Source organism: Caloenas nicobarica, chromosome 20, assembly GCF_036013445.1.
Source record: "Caloenas nicobarica isolate bCalNic1 chromosome 20, bCalNic1.hap1, whole genome shotgun sequence".
Classification (NCBI taxonomy): Eukaryota; Metazoa; Chordata; class Aves; order Columbiformes; family Columbidae; genus Caloenas; species Caloenas nicobarica.
Window position 1 is genome coordinate 8,041,586 of NC_088264.1, and position 19,425 is coordinate 8,061,010.

Sequence of the window (19,425 nt, forward strand, 5' to 3'; positions counted from 1 at the left end):
AGATAGAGGATAAACAGCGGCATAAACTGGTGCAGGAGCATCGCACTCCTTATCCAACTCATGACTGCGCATGTGAGTAACTGCCTGTCTGCCACAGCAATTGAATTAGCAAGATCACAGACACCAGATTCGATTAAAGAGAGTGAAAGGTCAGCTTTGGGAAGATAAAAATGTAGAGAGATGCTTGCTTGCACTCAAAAGACACATCAGGCCCTGGGCCTGCCTCTCTTCCTGGAGAGCAAGATGTTTTCTTCTATCAGTACTTGCCAACTCTCAACCACATTTAAAACATAACGGCTCGAGCAAATAGAAGCCTTTCATCTCCCCACTCAGGGTGAGATTAATTTTTTCCAGCTTTAGCTGTCTGACAGAGTTGCCCAGGCTCCCTTTAAAATCTGCAGAAGGAGAGAGGCATCTCCAGAAGGAAGTTCAGTCCCTGCAATGGTAGGTGTTAGGGACAGGTGCAAAAATGTAGAAGGGTTTTTCTGCCTCCACTAAGCAGAGAAGGAGCCTTGCATGGTGCTTGAGAATTTGTGGTGCCTGGTAGTCCACAAAGCAGCAACAGCAGCCCCTGATAACGGTTTAAGAAAAAAACTCAGAACTACAATAACATCCAGAACTACAAGAAATGCTTTTGCCTTCACGTATTCTAATTATGTACATTTTGCTTGTGAAACAAGAAGTCTCAAGCTCATTTCAACATTTTCTGCCAATATCCTGCAAAGTATGATGCAATCATATCAGAGAACCACAGAAGCTGTGTTTCCATAAATGTGGGTTTTAAAAATGAAATGACCCATTGACAACATTTCACGAAGCCACTGGAGTTTCCAGCTTCTCTAACTGTTTCAAAACATAGAGGACTTGCAGGTCAAAGAAAGACTCTACTGGAATTCTAATAACAGGATAAAGATGTGAAGAATGATGCATCAAGGTTTTTAGGCAAGTAAGTACATCAATGCACTCTTAGACACTGAGGCTACAAATACTATGGCAATAAAACTGATCTCACTACGTGGACATCATCAATTGCATGGGCACTTTTTTAATCATTCAAACCAGCTCCCACATGAACCCTCCCCTCTTTTTCTCACTACCGTTGTGCTTTTAATTCTACATTAAAAGACTGAACATCTTGGATTCACCCCAATTTCTGCAAAATATCAGAGAGGTACCGAGCACCCTGAGGGCACTAACTCCTAATTCTGTCCTCCAGCGCAGCTGGAGAGCCACTCAGCTTGTCATTAACCAGTTTAATGTGTAGTCTCTATTCTATTACCCCAGCTGATCAATGAAAAGATGAGTAATCAGGCTCTCAGCACCAGGGTATGCAGAAGAGCGAGAGCCTGAGGCTACGTGGTCCTGGCGGCTGCGCTTTCATTTCCATTCCCGCTCGCCCTCTGAAGCTCTCCCAGCTCTGGGAGCCCCCCCGACCTGCACAAAGGCACGGTGAACTCCAGGCAGTCCCTGAGCTGCACATCATTTCCCTCTCTCCCTCTGATCACACAGAAACCTGTTTATGAGCGCACCAAAAGTGCACGCAGCCCTGTAACAACTGCACATGCCGTTACTGGGAGGGAAACGCAGCCGAGGAACACAGCAGCTCGTCCTTTGATGGGTCGGATTCAATGCTGGAATTTCATACAAGCCAAAGCAGCTGCATCGAGACTTTGTCAGGATGTTTTTAAACAAAACAGGCACTGCAAGCAGACAAAGGTGATTTGTAATAGAGTTGGACAAAAGGTGCCATATCCGAGGTACAGGGCTGTGGGTTTATTTTCCTTCTTTCAATGCAGACCAATCTTGTTCTTAGGCATCTGTTTCCTATGAGAATTAAGTTACTGGAAGTGACTTTTATAAGCAAACAGGTACATTCTTAAATCAACTATCAAGATCACAAGGGCTGTCAGTTTTGATCCATGTGAAGAGGTCCTAATCCACGGGAAGATAAGGGACGGTGATGGTCGTAACTGCCAGGGGAGCAGAGGGGCGACAGAAGTGCCCTAGCGAGTTAAATGCTAATTATTCGAGAACATACAGGACATCGGGCTGTTCTCCCTGACAAGGCTTGCAGACATACCCTCCTGTTTACAGACGCACGTGAGCCTGAAGTACATACACACTTCTTACATGCATTTGTTACAACCTTTTGACAAGTCACAAGCTGTGGGTAAAATCCTCATCCTGACCCGCCACACCAAACCAACGCTTAACCAGCTCTGCATCGAAACGGAAATATCCTGTCACGACACTTCAACAGTTTACCCAGCTGGCTTAACACTCCTTTTTTTAGCATTTGTAATATAACCTTTCTGTTCAGTGTGAACCTGAGGAGTTCCTTTCTGCTTGTGCAAATGCAGTTCTTTACATTTTCTCTTATTCTCCTAGAGCCACAATTAACTGCTTTTGTCAACGTTTTAAACCAAGAAAACTGCTGTATCTGTCCTTTTTCTCCAAATGACAGCGTGTTTATGCCCTGTTTCATTTCAGTACACATTTCCCTACGTTGGCACTTCAGAAACTGAGCTTGAGAAGTTAGGAAACTTTTTGCCTCGCCTGTATGCGGCACCTTGGTTCCCTGGCGGAGAGCTACAGCTTACAGCTGGTAAGCAAATACCAGACAGATGGTTTTAGCAAAAGCAAAGAGAAACCCACAGTGTATTTCCCTGACGTCAAGGAGGTACCCCCTTCTGGAGATGCTGGCCCCAGACTACCTGAGACATAAAAACGGTCCGTTTTCAACCTTGTTTTCCAGTAGTCACCAGCCCAGGGATTACGTACTGAGTTCCTGATCCTGATGAAAACGTCCAGGTCCGAGTGCTCAGGACTGTTCCTAGAAAGGACGAGAGCTCCACGCCGGGTTCCTGGAAAGGAGATTAAACGAGAACCTCCCACATGCGAACAAGTGACTCAGCCCAGGAACCTCCACACTGGCCAAAGCTTCAGGGAAGGAACCATCAATGAGGAACAGTTTGGGAATGTCCACTTCTAGAGCCTCAGAGTAGAGCATTGTTTAATACACAGGAGCCTGGCTGGACTTAGATCAAGAGAAGAAGGTTGGTGTACATTCCTCACACAGAGCCAGCTCTGTCTGAGCACAGCTTAGATTGTCTTCCTCAAATTGGACATCAAGTCCCTCTGAGACTGCTATCACTTCAAACCTTATTTTGGATGGTCACGACACCAAGGAACAATAATCATCAATTACGCGATGCTTAAGGAGCTTTGCTAACCAAACTGCAAGGGCAGTGGGATTTGACAGACACAGCTGCTCTGCCCAGGACTCCCGTGGGGCACACGCTGTCCGAGTCGCTCACGTGCTGCTCCTGCACAGCTTTGCCTTCTCTTGATGAGAAGTGTTTTCTAGTGCCAGGATTATTCACAGGCACATTTTAATGTTTGCAGTCAAAACACAAAGAGGATTTCCTGAACAGTGGTTTCCAGCATGAAAGATCTCTCAGCTTAGCCCAAGATATTCAAAATTCTGAATCACTGACCCAAAGCCGTACGGTTTCCATTAACTATGCTGGCAAAGCTGGAGTTTATCCAACTACATGGTGAGGAGCAAGCCATACCAGGCGTGGAGCAAAATGATCTCATTCTTAGACGCATCTCTCTGCTTTAACCATCAGAAACAAAAGTCCACCCTACCAGGAGCTGGTATGGAAGTGTATTTTAAAATAATTAAGTGGTGAGAAGCTGCTGCGGACAGAAGCAGAACACACCTATACACGACTCTCTAAAAGAGCATTTAGCCATAGAGCACACACTTCTGCAACAGTCCCATCCTGATGCTGTGATAAAAGACAGTGAAAAAGACAAGACCACATTCTGGAGAAACGGCTCTACTGCTTTCTAGGATCCAGAGAGAGGAGATTTAGGTGCCGAAGAATCTCCTAATATGTCTTAGCCCTTTATGAGAAGCCAGACAATTCCTGCAGCTACTACTCTGCCTTTCCATCAGCCATCCCGGTAGATAGGCCACAAGCAACCACGAGTCCCACATGTAGCAAACAAGTTTTATGTTCCACTCTCAAACAGTTTAAAAGCCAGTTACAAGTTTCAAAGCCAGTTTGAAGTTTAAAAAGTACAGTTAATTTTATCACACTTCTTGTCCTAGGAGTGTAAGTGATTTAAAAATAAAACCTGGAAGCCACAAGTGTTCTGTTTGGTCCAGTGGGAGGTGATGATAATCTGTACACGCTCATAATAGCACCTGGGCTCTTACTTCATAAAATAAGCTTTGTGTGCCGTCCAGCTGAAAATCTGGCAAAAGGATTAATTCAAACTGGAAGCAAATAACTTCATCTGACCAGAATTAACTCTAAAAGTGTGCCTAAGATTTTAAATAACACTCTCAAATGTAATACTATAACAACATTTGCTATAAAGTGGAATTTCTACTTAATGAAATCAAGAACATCTCAGTTCTGCACATTTTACTTCTACAAAGACTCTGTCTAGGGCTGTCAGATATAAAACCTGGAAATGAATGGAAAAAAAATCAGTAGTCTGAAGCCGTGAAAGTGTGAAGTCCAACTAAGAAAATAAGCACGGGTACTTCGAAGTGGTCTCTGCACATACCATCATTCCGGCAAATTAAATATAATGAAGGTCATTATTTCATGTAGAATCTCATTCCTACCAAACACAAGTCAATGCCTTCCTGGCTACTGCAGCTCCAGAGTTGAAGGTATCATTTATGTCTTTATACAGTTAGGGCTTGGTCAGCATCGATTCCATAATTAAACACTGCTACAGATCATAAGCAAGATCCCATCTTTCCCTTCTGGGAACTGTTCAGAACAATCTGAGCCAAATTTTCTTCAATGAATACCATGCTATCACTAAAGAAAACCACATTGTTATCTGGCATTATTAAAGCATTATTAATGCATTATTAAACTTGGGTTATTTCCTGAAGGAAAGGGACCGCTTCAGAGCTGCATTTCCACTGCCTGCTCTGATGGAATGCACATTACTTGTTTGTGGATAAACTTGTGTTCCTGCTCATTTTGTTGTCAACAATTGTCTGTTCTCTCTTCTTAATAAGTGAGATACTGCTGTCACTTCCGTTACTGAGACATTTCCCACTTTATAACCACATCTTCCTCCCACACTTCCCAATTATACTGCTCTAGCCTATGTCCACACCAATTTCATAAGCAGTGGGTCTTTCACAGAGGCTTTCCAAACCCAACAATCTTCCTCTATTCCTTGCCCGCAACTCTTTGTCTGTCAAGCATGCAGCACATTTTAAATACATGTATACTATTACTGGTCACGTCTGTCTGCAACCACTCTGGGTTTTGGAGACATTTTTTGCAGTATGTTTTATTTTCACTATAATTATCTACACTGTATGTTGTCCTTCCAAAGACTAGTTTAAAAATAACAAAGTATTAGTTAGGCCTGGGATATATAAGGCTGAAAGAAGTTCAGTGACAGTATTAATATGATTCATGAAGTTCCAGCAACCATACAGAAGACAAACGAATCAAGACTATACACACAAACTCAAGAGTATCCTTTGCTCCATGCCAGACATATTCGAGTGACTCTTCTGTCTCTGCTTATACATCTGTCCTCAACACCACATTCATTCTCGATGTTATCTGGAGCACGGTGGGGTTCAAAGGGACCCACGGAGATAAACATCAGAGTGACTAAGACTTTGCTTCCTGCTTCAGCCTTGGAAGTCTGTACTCACATGGGAACAAACTTGGAGGCATTGCAGAGTAACAACAGCGAGGAATAACGGAGCAATCGGAGGCTTTGCTGGAACACACTATAACGTGTCGATGGAAATGATTTTTAAAGAATTACTGGCCTTCAGCTGCAAAACTAAAAAAAACTTCTTTTGAGCTTCCTGTTACTTAGACTTGGAGCTGCGTTGTTCTCGCACACATCCATATTGATAAGCCCTGGATAAAGATAAGGCCATTTGTGCTCTACAGAACAACATATATTTTTAGATTTAATTTTAGATTAATTTTAGATTTAGATTAATTTTAGATTTAGATTTCTCTCTGTAGGTTTTTAGACTAAGCAAGAACAGCTCTAAGATGCTACCAAAAGCAACGTCTTTCTCAGCTGAGTATCTAGAAGACTCTTCTCCCCAGCAACTCCCCGTCCATTTGGTAGTCAGCTCTCCCTGCTCCCCACCTGCACACCAGGAAGGATGACAGCTTGAGAAAGACCAAAAAGAAAGCTTGCCTCACTCTTTTCATGGGGACGCCAGGGCTTTACGAGGACAAAATTCTCTCTGACACAGAGAAAATCTACAGTTTATCCAGAAAAGAGGGAATTTGTATCAAAGATTGCAGCAGGCCAGACTTCATTTTCACTGGTGACACTTAAATGCAAACAGGAGGTTTTCAATATGGATTTTCAAATTTGAAAGTCAAATGTCGCCATAATTCGACAGGGGCTGGCTTGCTGAGCTCCGGGGCGTGCTGAAGCACCACCACACACGCTGTTTGCTTCCTCAGATTCTCCCACGGAGGCAACGGTTTGACTCGCGGAGCAGACAGGCTAAAAGGTGACTCCTGCTTTGAACAGAACAGGCAATTTTATCATGGATACTATGTCGTTACCCTCGGTTCTTTCAACACGTTATTCTCAGCATCTGTACACAACATTTTAAACAACATTTTAAAACCCTAGGATACTGAGATAAAGTAATCTCCTCCTCTCAATAGCTAAGGTCAGGGTCCCCAAGGAGAAAGGGGAGTTTGTAAAACCTTTTCGAAATCTGCATGTTAGCTTGCAGCAGTTGCAAACCCACAGGACTGAAACATATAAATTAGCTACTGTGTCTTTAGGCGCAGCAAGATTATGTGAGTCTGATCATTGCATTTTATCTGAATAGAAGACCAAATTACATATCCCAGCCCATGGAAATCCACAAACGAAGTCAACAGCAGAAAACTTCATGTTCAGTAAAAACCAGCCGTTGCCAAATGTAACAAAATAGGATAAAAGTATACATTAAGACTGAATTTCTGGCTATGAAACATCGTCTGAAGCCCACTTCTTACAACGCAGTTTTGCCCGGAGGATGCGGATGGCATCAAGAGTGCAGTGAATTGGAACCTGCCTCACTCATGCTCTCTGAATAAATTCAAACTATTGCCAGAACTGTGTGTGCAGCACAGCAAACTACTGCTACACAAGAATGTCAAAGCCAGGCATCATAATCTTTTGCTGCCTGAAAGTAATATATCATCCCAAATACAATTAACACGGCACAGGCTTATTACCAACAAAAGCAAAACACAACTTAGACATTTTTATTCCTAGCACATTGAGTGTTCACACAAAGGAAGAACAAAAGTTCTTATTTAAATTTGGCTCAAACACTTCAGTGAAAATTTGTTTGCAGAAATTGGGAAATCCTTAAATGCTCATCCCAGATGTTGGCTTGTAAGGCCTGAAATTCACATCCATAATAATAAGTTTCCCTGAAGCTCTCTGCTTTAAATGCCAGGGCACTGAAGCAGAAATTTAGAAACTGAAATTCTGATCCTATTGAAGTTGGTAACGGCTTTGCCATTGATTTTTTATAGGGCCAGCATCACTCTCGCTCTAACAGATAATAACAAGGATCACCTTTTAATATCTAGTTATTGTACTGCAATATACTTTAAGATATTGTATACATGCTGCATTAAATGTAACTGGCAAACTTTGATATCAGGAGACATTTGTGCTTTTAAACAGAGAAAGTAGTGAGAGGGAATGCTAGTGGCCTTCTAAATTTTCCAAGTGCATCAAACTTGAAATCATGCTTTGCTTAAGAACAGAAATTATGTTCTTACCCTAAAAAAATGTCACTATCCTTAGTAAGTCTGCAGAGATGTCACCAAAGGATCACTGACAGAATATTCCAGGATGGGGAAATCTACTGCTTAACCACTGCAAGGTGTGGGGACTCTGACCCGAACCGCACAAGAGTGAGATCATCTGGAGCAGCATTTACAGGCCAAAGTAAATTGAAATGCATTTGTTTTCTCCAATGATTTACTATTTACCTTCCAAATTAAGCTAGCTATTCAAGTAATTCTAGAAACAATCTCCGGGTCTGAATAGTCCATGGCAAAACAGATGTGAGCTCAGAGAGAACTGGTTCCGTGCCAGGCTCACGGGGAGCTGGAGCAGCAGCCACGTCTCTGCCTCCCTGCTGACCGAGCACCTTGGACCAACTCACTTGAATTTTGCAGACAATAAAGGGCAGAAATCAAAGGTGTTGGCAGAGAAACATGCTCTCAGTTCTGCCTCTCAAACCTGGGAGAAATGGAAGGAAGGTTCAGTGCCAGCTGGAGACTCCAAGATGCTTCAGCAGAGCTCAAGCAGCCGTACCCTTTCCACAGAAGCACGGCAACCTGTTCGTGGTACCCGCTGCACAGACCAGACAGCTCAGAATGAGCTCCAAAACCAACCCAAACCAGCCCAACTTAGAGGCAGACTGCAAAGATGTGGCTTCTGAGTGCTGGGGTACTTGGGGACAGCAGAGGGTCCAGGTGTGAATATGTACTACTGGGAATGCACATCTTGTTACATTGCCAGGTGTCAGTTCTGCAGTGCTAAATGACCACTGAAAACAACGGCTTCTAGAAGTTAAGCAGTAAGAAAAGATAAAATTGAAATAAATGGTGCCGAGCCCTGTCTATGGGGGATGCTGACTGCTGGGCCCTGGCAGGGCTGGGAGACAACATTGCCGCAGTTCAAGAATTCTTCACTCACTGTCAGTTACACATTTCTTCCTGTTTAAACATTACATATTCCCCTGGCAATAGCAGAAAATTAAATTCTCTAGACTCCCAGAGTGAAAACTTCTTGTATGGACTCAGCTGATCCAAATACTACTTAATTTTCCTCCCTCCTCCTTAAAAAAAAAAAAAAAAAAAAAAAATCAAACTCCACCTGTAAATATGCAGGCCTTCCATGATAAGGAAAGAAAATAAAGCTGAAGCGATCATGATACATTTGGTCTTACAGGTACCAAGCATCACTAGAAGATGACATAGTACATGTGAGCTGTGCTCCCCTGCCTTGCACCGTCACAAGCCCTGGCTAAGTCTTACTGCACAAAAGCAGCACGGGCAGCCCTAGCAAATGCCATTTTCTAGAAAATCCAAGGAACTCAGGGCATAACTCCTGTAATGTAAGCAAGAAAATGCAGAAAACATACACAAAAAAATGTATTACATTCCAGCCCATGCACCCGGGAGAGATGCTGGGTTACATGACACTGCACACAGAGCAGAAAACACATGGCAAGAGGATCCCAGAGACATCAGGCGGGAGGGATCTCTGGACATCCCTAGTCCTACCTTCCACTTGGAGCAGGATCATCACCAACACCAGAGCCATCCACTCCCTGGGACTCTTAACTGGATGATTCCTGTTCTTTTGTATACAGCTGTTAACAGCTTATTAAGTGCTGGGGAGTGTCTGCATGGAAAACAGCCAGCAAGGAGAACAAAACCTGCCATCTCCAGGCCTTGCCTACTAACTTGGACAAGAGAGCAAGCAAAAGTGAACGGTCCCGTAACACTGAGGAGGAAACCAGTTCCCTCTCCCAGCTCCTAATCAGTGGAAAGGGAATTGTGGTGCACAGAAAGCGAAGTCAGGAGCGCTGAGGAGAAGGGGAAAGGGCAGCCCCCGGCGGGGGCCCTGGGTGGCAGCCCTGGGCTGGGCAGGACTCCTTTCTGCTGCACTCACAAAAGAATCCAAGCGAGTCATTTAAAAGTGCCTCAGGGCAGAGCTTGTCACTAGATCAGGTTTGCCCTGTTAAAATAATAAATGCGGTAATGCGAAACTGCCTTCGATTTGAGGACGTTTCATTCATAAAACAGAATTACCAAGAGCTTTGCTACCTAATAAACTTCATAGATGGTTTAAAAAAGTCCCCAGACCTCTCCTTGCAACAGAGCAGAGCCAAGCAGTAGGGATTCCGTGGCACAAGCCACATTCTGTGTCCGAGGACAGTTCTGCAAGTCCAAATAAGAGCTGACAGCTTCCAGGTCATTAATCCGACAGCGTAAACAGAACCTGGGTACCAGAACACGCATTCAGGTGGATTAGAGCAAAGGTTGCAAGTGAAGAACTAGACAAACACTATTCTTCTGGTTTTTGTTTTGAGTTTCCAGGAAAACTTTTATAATCAATTCTCCACTCCCTTCTACTCATCCTCTGGATATTTGGAGCCTGGTGCCGGCTATATTTGTGTTGCTAGCTGAAAGAACTGCAGAACATGCCAAGCATTTAATAACAAAATTCCAGCCTTGTGACACAATCCAGTAATCCCAAGACTGGAAACTAACCTCATATTTCTACTCAGCATAAAACCCTAATCCTAACAAGAGCACAGCTATTTTTATTTTGCCTGAACCTTTTCTAAAGACGCATATCTCACTAATTAAGAAAGTTACCGTAGACCAGGTCGAACAAGGTTGTGTTACCTGTGTACATATGGCATTTACAGATTGGTAGAATTATGACAACAGAGAAACTGCTAAAGCTAGTTCTGCTCATCTGTGTGCTCCTGCACAGAACTGGATGTAGCTGGATGAGCTGTTGTAGTGGCAACTACTGGTCCCCACCACTTTGGAACCCCTCTCAGGACTCTCCTACGATGAGGAAACAAGCGGAGATTTGCAGGGTCCTAGGAAAACCATGGCTGGGTGTGAGCAGGCGTATGACAATTCTCACCTAATATCACAACTGCAAAATAGCAAGGCAAGAGACTTAGAAAGCCAAGACCCTGGGTTCAGGTCAGGGACAAATATGCATTACAGCAACGTCTAAGGACTCATCAAGACCTCTTCAAAAGGGAGGGAATTAACTCTCCCAACCCCAGCTGGTGTTTCAACCACTGTTTTCCTTTTTCACTTCCATCACCAGATCCCGAACAGCTTCTCACTACTGCAGTTGCCCTGGCTTCAACACCACTCAGGCTTGCAGTACGGAAAGTGCCATCAAACACCTGGAATCCCATTTTAAAACAGCTTTTACTGTCACTAACTGCGTTGCAGATGTGAGGATGTGCCTGACAAAGCCGTAGCACAAGCCTGTGCTGTATCCCAGCAGAGACAGCAGAATTGCTCACCTGTCTCAGCTTACAAGTCACAAAACCACAGAAAAATGGTGCCACTGCGCAGAGTCCCGTACAGCTGCAATATGTGACACATAAAACTGCAAATACAAGTCTTTTAGGAGAAGATAGAAATACTATTACGTTAAGCTAGCAGAAATAATTTGTTCACAGGGTACATTTATTCCTATGCTCAGAAGCACAAAAGGTTTATACACCTATTAAATAAACATCCAGTTAACTATTCTGATTACTGGACTGCTACCATGCGTAAGTGTGTAACCACAGGGCTCATGAAACGTTGTGTTGTCTTGCCCTGGCACTACAATGTTTTCTGCAAAGGTCTTTTTCCATTCCTACCTGTAATGGGCTTATTTTGCAAAGACCATGATCTGGCCACATTATTGTAAAGGATATACAGAAGCATCACTTGTGGAGAAACAAATTTAGCTTCGACCTTGACTAGGTCATCTTTTGTATTACAAGGAAAGACACTCAGTGTTTGAAACAGTCTTATGGATACACATAAAAGGCCAGTATTGAACGACTACTACACTTACTCTGCGAAACGACACCACGTAGAATGTATCTTCCCTTCTGCGAATAGCTTCAAAAAAGTCTTGATAGCTCCTTGGAGAGGCATAATACACTTGCAGCTCATTCCCTGAGTTCCTGCTGAAATGAAGACGGGGTGAAGGTAATTATTTTAGACCAGAAAGCCAACTTCAGTGAGACAATGACTTCAAAGACCTGCTTTTCAAGAGAAGAGCAGCTCTTAGCCTACTGAGGGCAGCATGAGGAACATTAAACACAGGTGACAGTGAAACTACTGGGTATTTTTTGAAAGTTCAAGGTTTTAAAGGTCTTGCTGCAGGAAACTTTTCCAGGCTTGATTTTATTCATGCTTTTGTGGGTAGCAAAAACTCACCTGCTAGCTCAACAGAAAGAAAAAGTTTCAAGTCAACCTAAAGTGTCTGAAAAATCTGATGACTTCTGAAAATAGATTTTAGCAAATTTTAGAATGAAATGTCATTCTGAAATAATGAATCAAAACATCTAATTATTTTTTTTGTTTGTTTGTTTATGCTAAGGATCCAAACCACTCAAACTGAAAGAAGTGCAAAGTTAAGCATAAACAAAGCTTTTCATTTACTGTCAGTGACATTCCCATCTTCTCGCTCACCCACCATTTTTACTTTTTGTGCCTCTTTGGTCAACTCAAAGATTTCCTCTTGATTTTCAATTTAGACAGTGGAGCAAAAATAAGATATTCACAGAATTCTGGCTTATCTTTTACACGATTCTTGTCTTACATATACCAGACATAAGGAAAAGACATTCTGCCTAAACTATTCTAAGCAAAAACACCGGCAAGTCATACAGTCGTGGTACTTAGCCACTGTTTATCTTGGAAAGGTGAGAAATTCCCAGCACGCCTTGCTATCACGTATACTTCCCCAGTCCCACTGAAAACATATTTAATCAAACTGGAAAGCTGAATTTACACAAACCATTAGCTGGACCTTCAACCAGTCATTTTAATTCATTCCCACTTTAACAACATTCTGCCTGTCTGCAGTATTTGTGGCAAAAACACTGATCAGGCTGTTCCTCCCAAGCTGTCTTTTGCTGACCCAGATTTTAAACTACGGTGGCTGACTTAGATTATTTTGTTATGTTTCTAAAATATACATAATTATGCACCCAAAACAAGGTACAAATCTATCATCAAGTGATTTTCTTGAGCAGCAGTAATAGTAGACCATCATTATCTCCTCTTCTCCTGCAAATACAGTCCTGTTGCAACCAAAGGGCTGCAGCTGCCAAGTCAGTTGCCCTTTAACAGGATTGGGATGTAAGTCCTGGGGGACCAAGGGCAGGCAGCTCTACCCTGTATACCCTCTTTAGCAGAATTATGCAAGTGAGGAATCAGATCACATCCTTCACACACAGGAAACAAAGACTGGAGCTAATCTGAGCTTGATTACTCATTCCTAAAAATACGTAGGCCCACCAAACCACCCCTGAGATTCGGCATTGAAGTTTTACTGTGATAAAAGGCACCGCGCCCACGCGTTGCTCAGTAAAACACATCCTGAAAACTGAAACAGGTCCCGCAGATCCGTTTGCTCACCCACACTCCAGAACATACAGCTAGACCGAAAAAGCAGCCTTTTATAATTCTAAATCCAGCCATGAGAGAAAGTTGTTCCAAAGCATTTGGAAACCACGGGGTTTTTTACAAAGCTCTCTTGGGTCCATGTAACGAGTCTAAGACCAACTCCGAATTCCCAGTAATATCAGTGGATTACTGGTATTACATTGTACTTACCTTTGGGCATTTAAGAGTACCCACTATGGACTGTTCCATGGAAGGAAGGGAGGAACTTAAGAACTCAAAACAGGTGCAAAGCTACCAGTTGTTTTAGTAATACCATACCATATTACAAGAAAGTATCATATTAAATCGTGTATCTACAACAGTGGTGCTGAGTCTGGCCATTAAAAATTAATCACTGGTATTAAAAATCAAAAGCTTTGACTGTACACTCCACGAAAAGGTACTTCTGTTATTAATAAAAGCTTCAGGGACGTCTACAAACATGTTATGTATCAGGAAACCGACAAGTGCAGCTGAGTGTCCAGAGGGCACCGGGGTGCTGGGCTGAGTTCCAGTCAGGCCCTGGAGTGCGGGATGTGCAAGGAGAGACGGGACAGAGGGACCTGGGCTTGTTCAGCCTGGAAAAGAGGAGGCTGAGGGCTCCCATTGCAACCCTCAGCTTCCTGATGGGGGTTACAACGGAGGCGGTCTCTTCTGACAGACACATTAAACCTGAAGATAAACCCACTTTGATGAGGAGCTTGGACTAGAGATCTCCAGAGATCATTTACAACCTAAACTACCCCTGTGATCCTATGATTTCATGGAGCTTCTAATAGCTGATGGCTCTGGGAGCAACTGGAAGTCTGTTCTGTGTTCCTAGCAGCTCCAGGACAGTCACGGCATGCAGCTGCCATGACTCACTGGTCCTGTTCACTTAAACATCATTCATCTGAAAATATTCTCACTTCCTTCTGAGCACAGATTATTCCACACAGAGCTGCAGGATGTTGCAGACTGTTTCTAATAATCCAGACTTTTTTTTTTTTTTAAGAGTAATGCAAGCATTTATATTAAACTGCCTTATGCCGGGAGGCTTGTTTGTCCAGTCCTCAGTTAAAACAGATGTCCTTCATCTGCCTGTAGAACTAAATTTTTTTTTTCTTTTTTTATTAGTCAAGACATACTAAAATTTGGCAGCCTGGCTTCCGTAACATTTGCCTGCAGCTTGCTATTTTCTCCCAGGCTGATCCTGCTTTCAAAGCCGCAATGCAAAGAGAAGAGCCACAGCTGTCTTACTTTCAACAGCAACATTTCAGGTGTTCTTCTCAAAAAAAAAAAAGTCCGCTTCATACTCCACATTCTGCTCTCACACTCGTTTTTGGCACTTCAAAGCAAAGATCCTTTTAAACAGGATCCTTTTTAAACACTGTCACAGAGAATTCAGGAGAGAGAATTTTTATTTTTATTTCCTTCAACTTTTCTCTCCAGTTCTTCCTGTACCCAGGGAAAAGGGACAGGACAGGTATGCAGGAAGGAGGGCAGGGCAATCACGAAACTTCGTGTGATTGTGTTCTAATAATCAACAGGGAAAATCAGGAGATGAAGACAAACCATACAAATAAGATGTAATGATACATTAACCCTGTTAAAATAATTTGGTGCTAGCTATAATGGCTCTACCCTTGAAGACAGTGAGAGAAACCTTCCTCTTACTGCACTCACAGCCCTTTGAAACCTTCTTATAAGATAATGATGTTCCTCCAGATAATCCCAAGACAATCCCTCCTTTTTTTCCCCCCTTAAGGTTAAAATCTGTTTAGGAAGGGACCCTGCAGAGTGAGGTAATGATTTTCTTGACACACATTAGTAGAAAGACCCCAGAAGAGTGGAGTTGTGATACAGAGGTCCCTCTAAGTGTAGTCTGAATCATTAGAAACAGTTATTTGCCAAGGTACAAAAATTAGGCCAATAAACGTAGCTAGCACCTGACTTAAGAATCGTGACAACAAGGTGAAAACTGGCATTTTTTAACCAGCTGTTGGTGAAAAACTAGGTCTTTAAATAGAAAGCAATAACAAAGCAGTTGTTCTGCCTCACCTGAGGCTGGTGTCTTTGTAAGGCACGGCCATTAGCTGGGAATCTGCCTTCTGACTGAGGGAGCTCTGAAAAAGGAGGAAAACAAAAAGGTAACACGAACTGAAAAAATAATCATTTTCTTGGTTTGGGACTATATAAAACTTGAATCACATCTGTAGAGAGTGAATATATATAATGGGACACAGAGGTTAATCAGTTCCCTGAACAATAAATTTACATTTTTTTCACTGGTGAAATGTGAATAACTGAAATAGCAACCAGTAATCCAGTTGGACCCAAAGAAAAAGCAAGTGTTTTAATACAGCCAAATTTAAAGTCATACATTCAGAGACCAAGAAGTGAAGCTGGCACCACACACAACAGTTGGACATATTGTGTCATCCATGTGCAAAATTTGCTCTCACTGATGTCAGATTTGCAGAATTCTTCTGAGGTCACAGCCCCTTTGCATCTCTACTAAAATACACTACCCACAACACGCCTCTGGCATTTGAAACACCAGAAGCCCCCAGACTTGCCCTGCTTCAGTGTTCCACCATTCTCCTTTGGGCACCAATGAGAAGAATCTGAAGTTTAACGTTCAATAGTTTTTCTCTAGAACGGTGTGGCATTTCCCACATTGTTAAGTTCACTTCCTTTTAAGCCTGTTACTAGCTCTTAATCAAGTGAAACACTGTGAAACTTCATGGTCTTAATTTCATCCTCATGATCAATATACCGTGTAGGTGCAAGGGTTTTAAAAAATGGGAAGTATGAGCACAAATCTCCTAATTCTGTACTCTTACCAAAACCGTATGCCTTTAGCAAAAATCTGAAAAAAATGGAACAGAAATATTTCAACAAAACCAATCAGCTGCACCCCTTAACCATGAGCCAGACGAATGTGCTGTAGGTTATATTTCTCTCTGTTAACCGTTTATCCTTATCCTGACACAGCATTACAGAGCAGTCATGAAAGTAATTTTAGAAAACACTAAACATATTTTTTTTCATGACCGCTAAAAAAATTTAAAACTTTTAGCCCGAGTCCAAGAACAGGAATGGAAGAACTTTGACAACATAATAATAAACCAAACCCAGCAATTTAAAATGGGAAGTGTTTGGTACCTTAATTACAGGCACCATTGCTACTTTTGTCTATAATGACAAGCACAGACAAGGAAGAGAGAATATTTTGTTATGTTGTCTGAAATTATCTTGTCATGCTATTGACTCAGCAGTATAAACCTGCCTACCTGCATCACCCTTGCTTTCTGCTGTTGGTTATTTGACAGCCTTCTAGATCTTGTTCGTTCCACTTCATGTCTATGAACCCATCCTCGAAGTTCGTGATTCAGCCTAGAAAAACCCACAGCATTAACAGATGTTGAAGAACAGTGGTAGAATTCTTTAATTTTAGAAAACAGTTTAAACTAGCCACTATAAAGACACTGCAGATCACTACTCTTTTACTTTATGATAACTTATTTTAATACCAGAGTAAGAAAATACAATTGCAAAATTAAATTTATGATAGAATTTGTAAGGAAATGTCTCTACAGTATTGGGATCATGGATATTTCAACATAAATCAGATGCAGTACTTTCTTTTGACCAGTGAACAGCAATTCTGAAGTTACTGGAAGGACTATTGCAATTTAAAATCAAAAGTTGACCAGTTCAAGACAAAATATGGGTTAAGAAGGCTAAAATACAACAAATAAATTTGAGAGAAAGAATGGACACAGCAGAATGGAGATAAGGTTAGTGATGTGCTCATATCTTTAGAAAAAGTGGAGCTACGTGTTTTCTAACAGTCAATAAAGCACATCTGCAATGTCAGGTTAAGTCTGCTTGTATCAGAAGCTGAAGAGCAGGATACCATCTTTTACGTATTTCAGATGGAACAGGCTTTTAGCTAGACTTGATTTCCATATTATGAACACTACCACATATGAAGTGATTTCTCTCTTGAGACACAAAAAACCTCCAGGCAACCAGAAAATTGTTATTTGGTTATTGCTAAAAGACCAGCTTGAAAACTGAGTGAAAATCATCACTAAAAACATCAAAAGCTGCCAAAAGATCCAAGTCGCTCTCCTGTCTCCACGGCAGTAGACACTGGAGAGCACAGACACTTCCAGAGGCACTGGCCACATACTGGATGAACACTACGAAGGGACAATAACAGCATTCTCAGTTATCTGTCCGGTAGCACTCACCCAACACATAATTTATATCTAAACTCCTAATAAAAGCTTAAAGGCTCAGAAAAGGTTGTTTGCTCACCTCAGCGACTCTGTTCGGTTGATCAGAGGCTGACAGGGTGGTGGTGGTGGTGAAATATATAACAGTGGTTCTTCTGAGACTATCATCAGTGCTTTGTTCTCAGATACAGAACCATCATACCTGGGAAAAAAAAAGACATTAAGAAATCCCTGAAACTAGTCCTTCATGAGCCTTTGACCAAATCCAGAGAATAAGCGCTACCAGCGGCAAACCCACAAAGGTCACAGCTGCTCCTATGGGAGCTCTGAAACAGGTGAACAACAATTTCTATCAAACATTCAATGGTCTCAGTCAATTCTCCAAAGGGGTCTAATAGCACTCAATATAGGGAAGACACATAAGCATTAGCAGATGTTGGATCTCTTCCCAAACAGGCCAAATATTGAAAGAAAACAAAGCCTGTAAAATATTCCTCATAATATGTAAACTATGAGATCTCTGCAGAGGCAACTTTCCCTTTCATTCCAGAGCTGTACAAGTTTTGCTACAGAAATACTAAATTTATTGGCCACTAAAACCATGCAGATGTAAAGACCATGAGCTATATGATAATCGAGCAGCCACAAACCATGTTACAACTGAGTGGAGAGGATTTAGGTCTCCAACAGTCTCCAGAAGCTAGCCTGGCTTTGATAAAAAACTGAAAAGGAGCATGTATTGTAATGCAAAACCCCACAGCACTCTCAGCAACAAAGCAAAGACTAATGTTCCTACCTCCTGAGAGGTTAACTACTTATCACCAAATTTCTATGATAAGTTCCCCTCTTGGCAGGGTATCAATATAACAGCGTTAGTCCTCTTGGTTTTGAGAAACCTATAGCTCCTAAAACTCAACTTCTTTCTGAAAAATCAGGTATAAGAGCTCATGAAAGCCTTATTCACATTCCCCTCCCTTTCTCAGCTTTCTCTCCATTTTCACATCTGCTTCTCCTGTTTACTGCATCTAGAACTGATAAAGGAGAATATGCAGCAAAGAGCCCATAGCTTGCTAAAAAACAGGATGAAAGAGTGAAAGAAAAGGAGGAGGTACAGGCACCAGCATACCCTCCTAAGAGAACCACTCGACTACTACATCCCATAAGTCGTGGTCTAAAACTTGCCACATAGGACACAAAGCCCTCACCATGGCTACAGCCTTAAAATGCTCTTGATTTATTGCCTTCTTTCTGCATGGCAAAATACATTAGGGCTTTCTGCACATCTGTGCCTGGCTTTGTTCAACCAGCCAAAACACTCCAATAGGATAAATCTTGTAAGGGGAAAACATGAGCTGGATTAGCCAGACTTCAATCTGGAGACAATTATATTTTCACTTACGCACTGAATGCTAGAGATCTAGGAAGCTTGAAAGTAACTATACCATGAAATAATGGGTAAGCATGAGGATGGACTCAGAGATTGCTAAAAAAGTACAGTGCTAAGTGCAGAATATGTTCTCAATTGTGAACTTTTCTCGAGCAATTAAGAAAATAAATACTCCAGCTTGAAAAGTAAGAAGAGATAGATGACAAATACCATAACTATGCAAGCTAAAATAAAGATCAGGGAAAAAAACAGACAGATGAAGACGCGAAGAAGGTCATGAAAATCTCCATGACATATGCTTGTTTATATGCTCTCTTCCACCACACTGTCCCTACAACTACACAGCATAGTCAGGTGTACACTTCTGAAGCTCTGTGTATTGGGTTATCTTGGAGATCATACTCATTTGAAAAGCAATCTGGTAAACTTTATTAAATAATAATAATTTTTTTAAAAGAGATCAGCTTTCAAAACACTGTGTTTGTAAACTCAGTTGCTCTGGAACAGCAGCAATAACCCTGGCCAAAAAGATTATCAAAGGGAAGGACAGTGA

The 19,425-nt window shown here is 42.0% G+C and overlaps 1 protein-coding gene across 3 annotated transcripts in view; it reads right to left on the reverse strand.

The window, feature by feature from the left end:
- ATF6 (activating transcription factor 6) overlaps positions 1 to 19,425 on the reverse strand; it is a 68,505-nt gene that overhangs the window by 31,629 nt on the left and 17,451 nt on the right. For 2 of the 3 annotated variants that reach the window (XM_065648943.1, XM_065648944.1), the window contains exons 11-14: positions 17,568 to 17,687; positions 16,535 to 16,637; positions 15,300 to 15,364; positions 11,659 to 11,773 (exon numbers count right to left, since the gene is read on the reverse strand). In XM_065648943.1, the coding sequence (XP_065505015.1) occupies positions 11,659 to 11,773; positions 15,300 to 15,364; positions 16,535 to 16,637; positions 17,568 to 17,687 (403 nt within the window). The remainder of the gene's footprint in view (positions 1 to 11,658; positions 11,774 to 15,299; positions 15,365 to 16,534; positions 16,638 to 17,567; positions 17,688 to 19,425) is intronic. The other variant, XM_065648945.1, reaches the window with a different exon arrangement.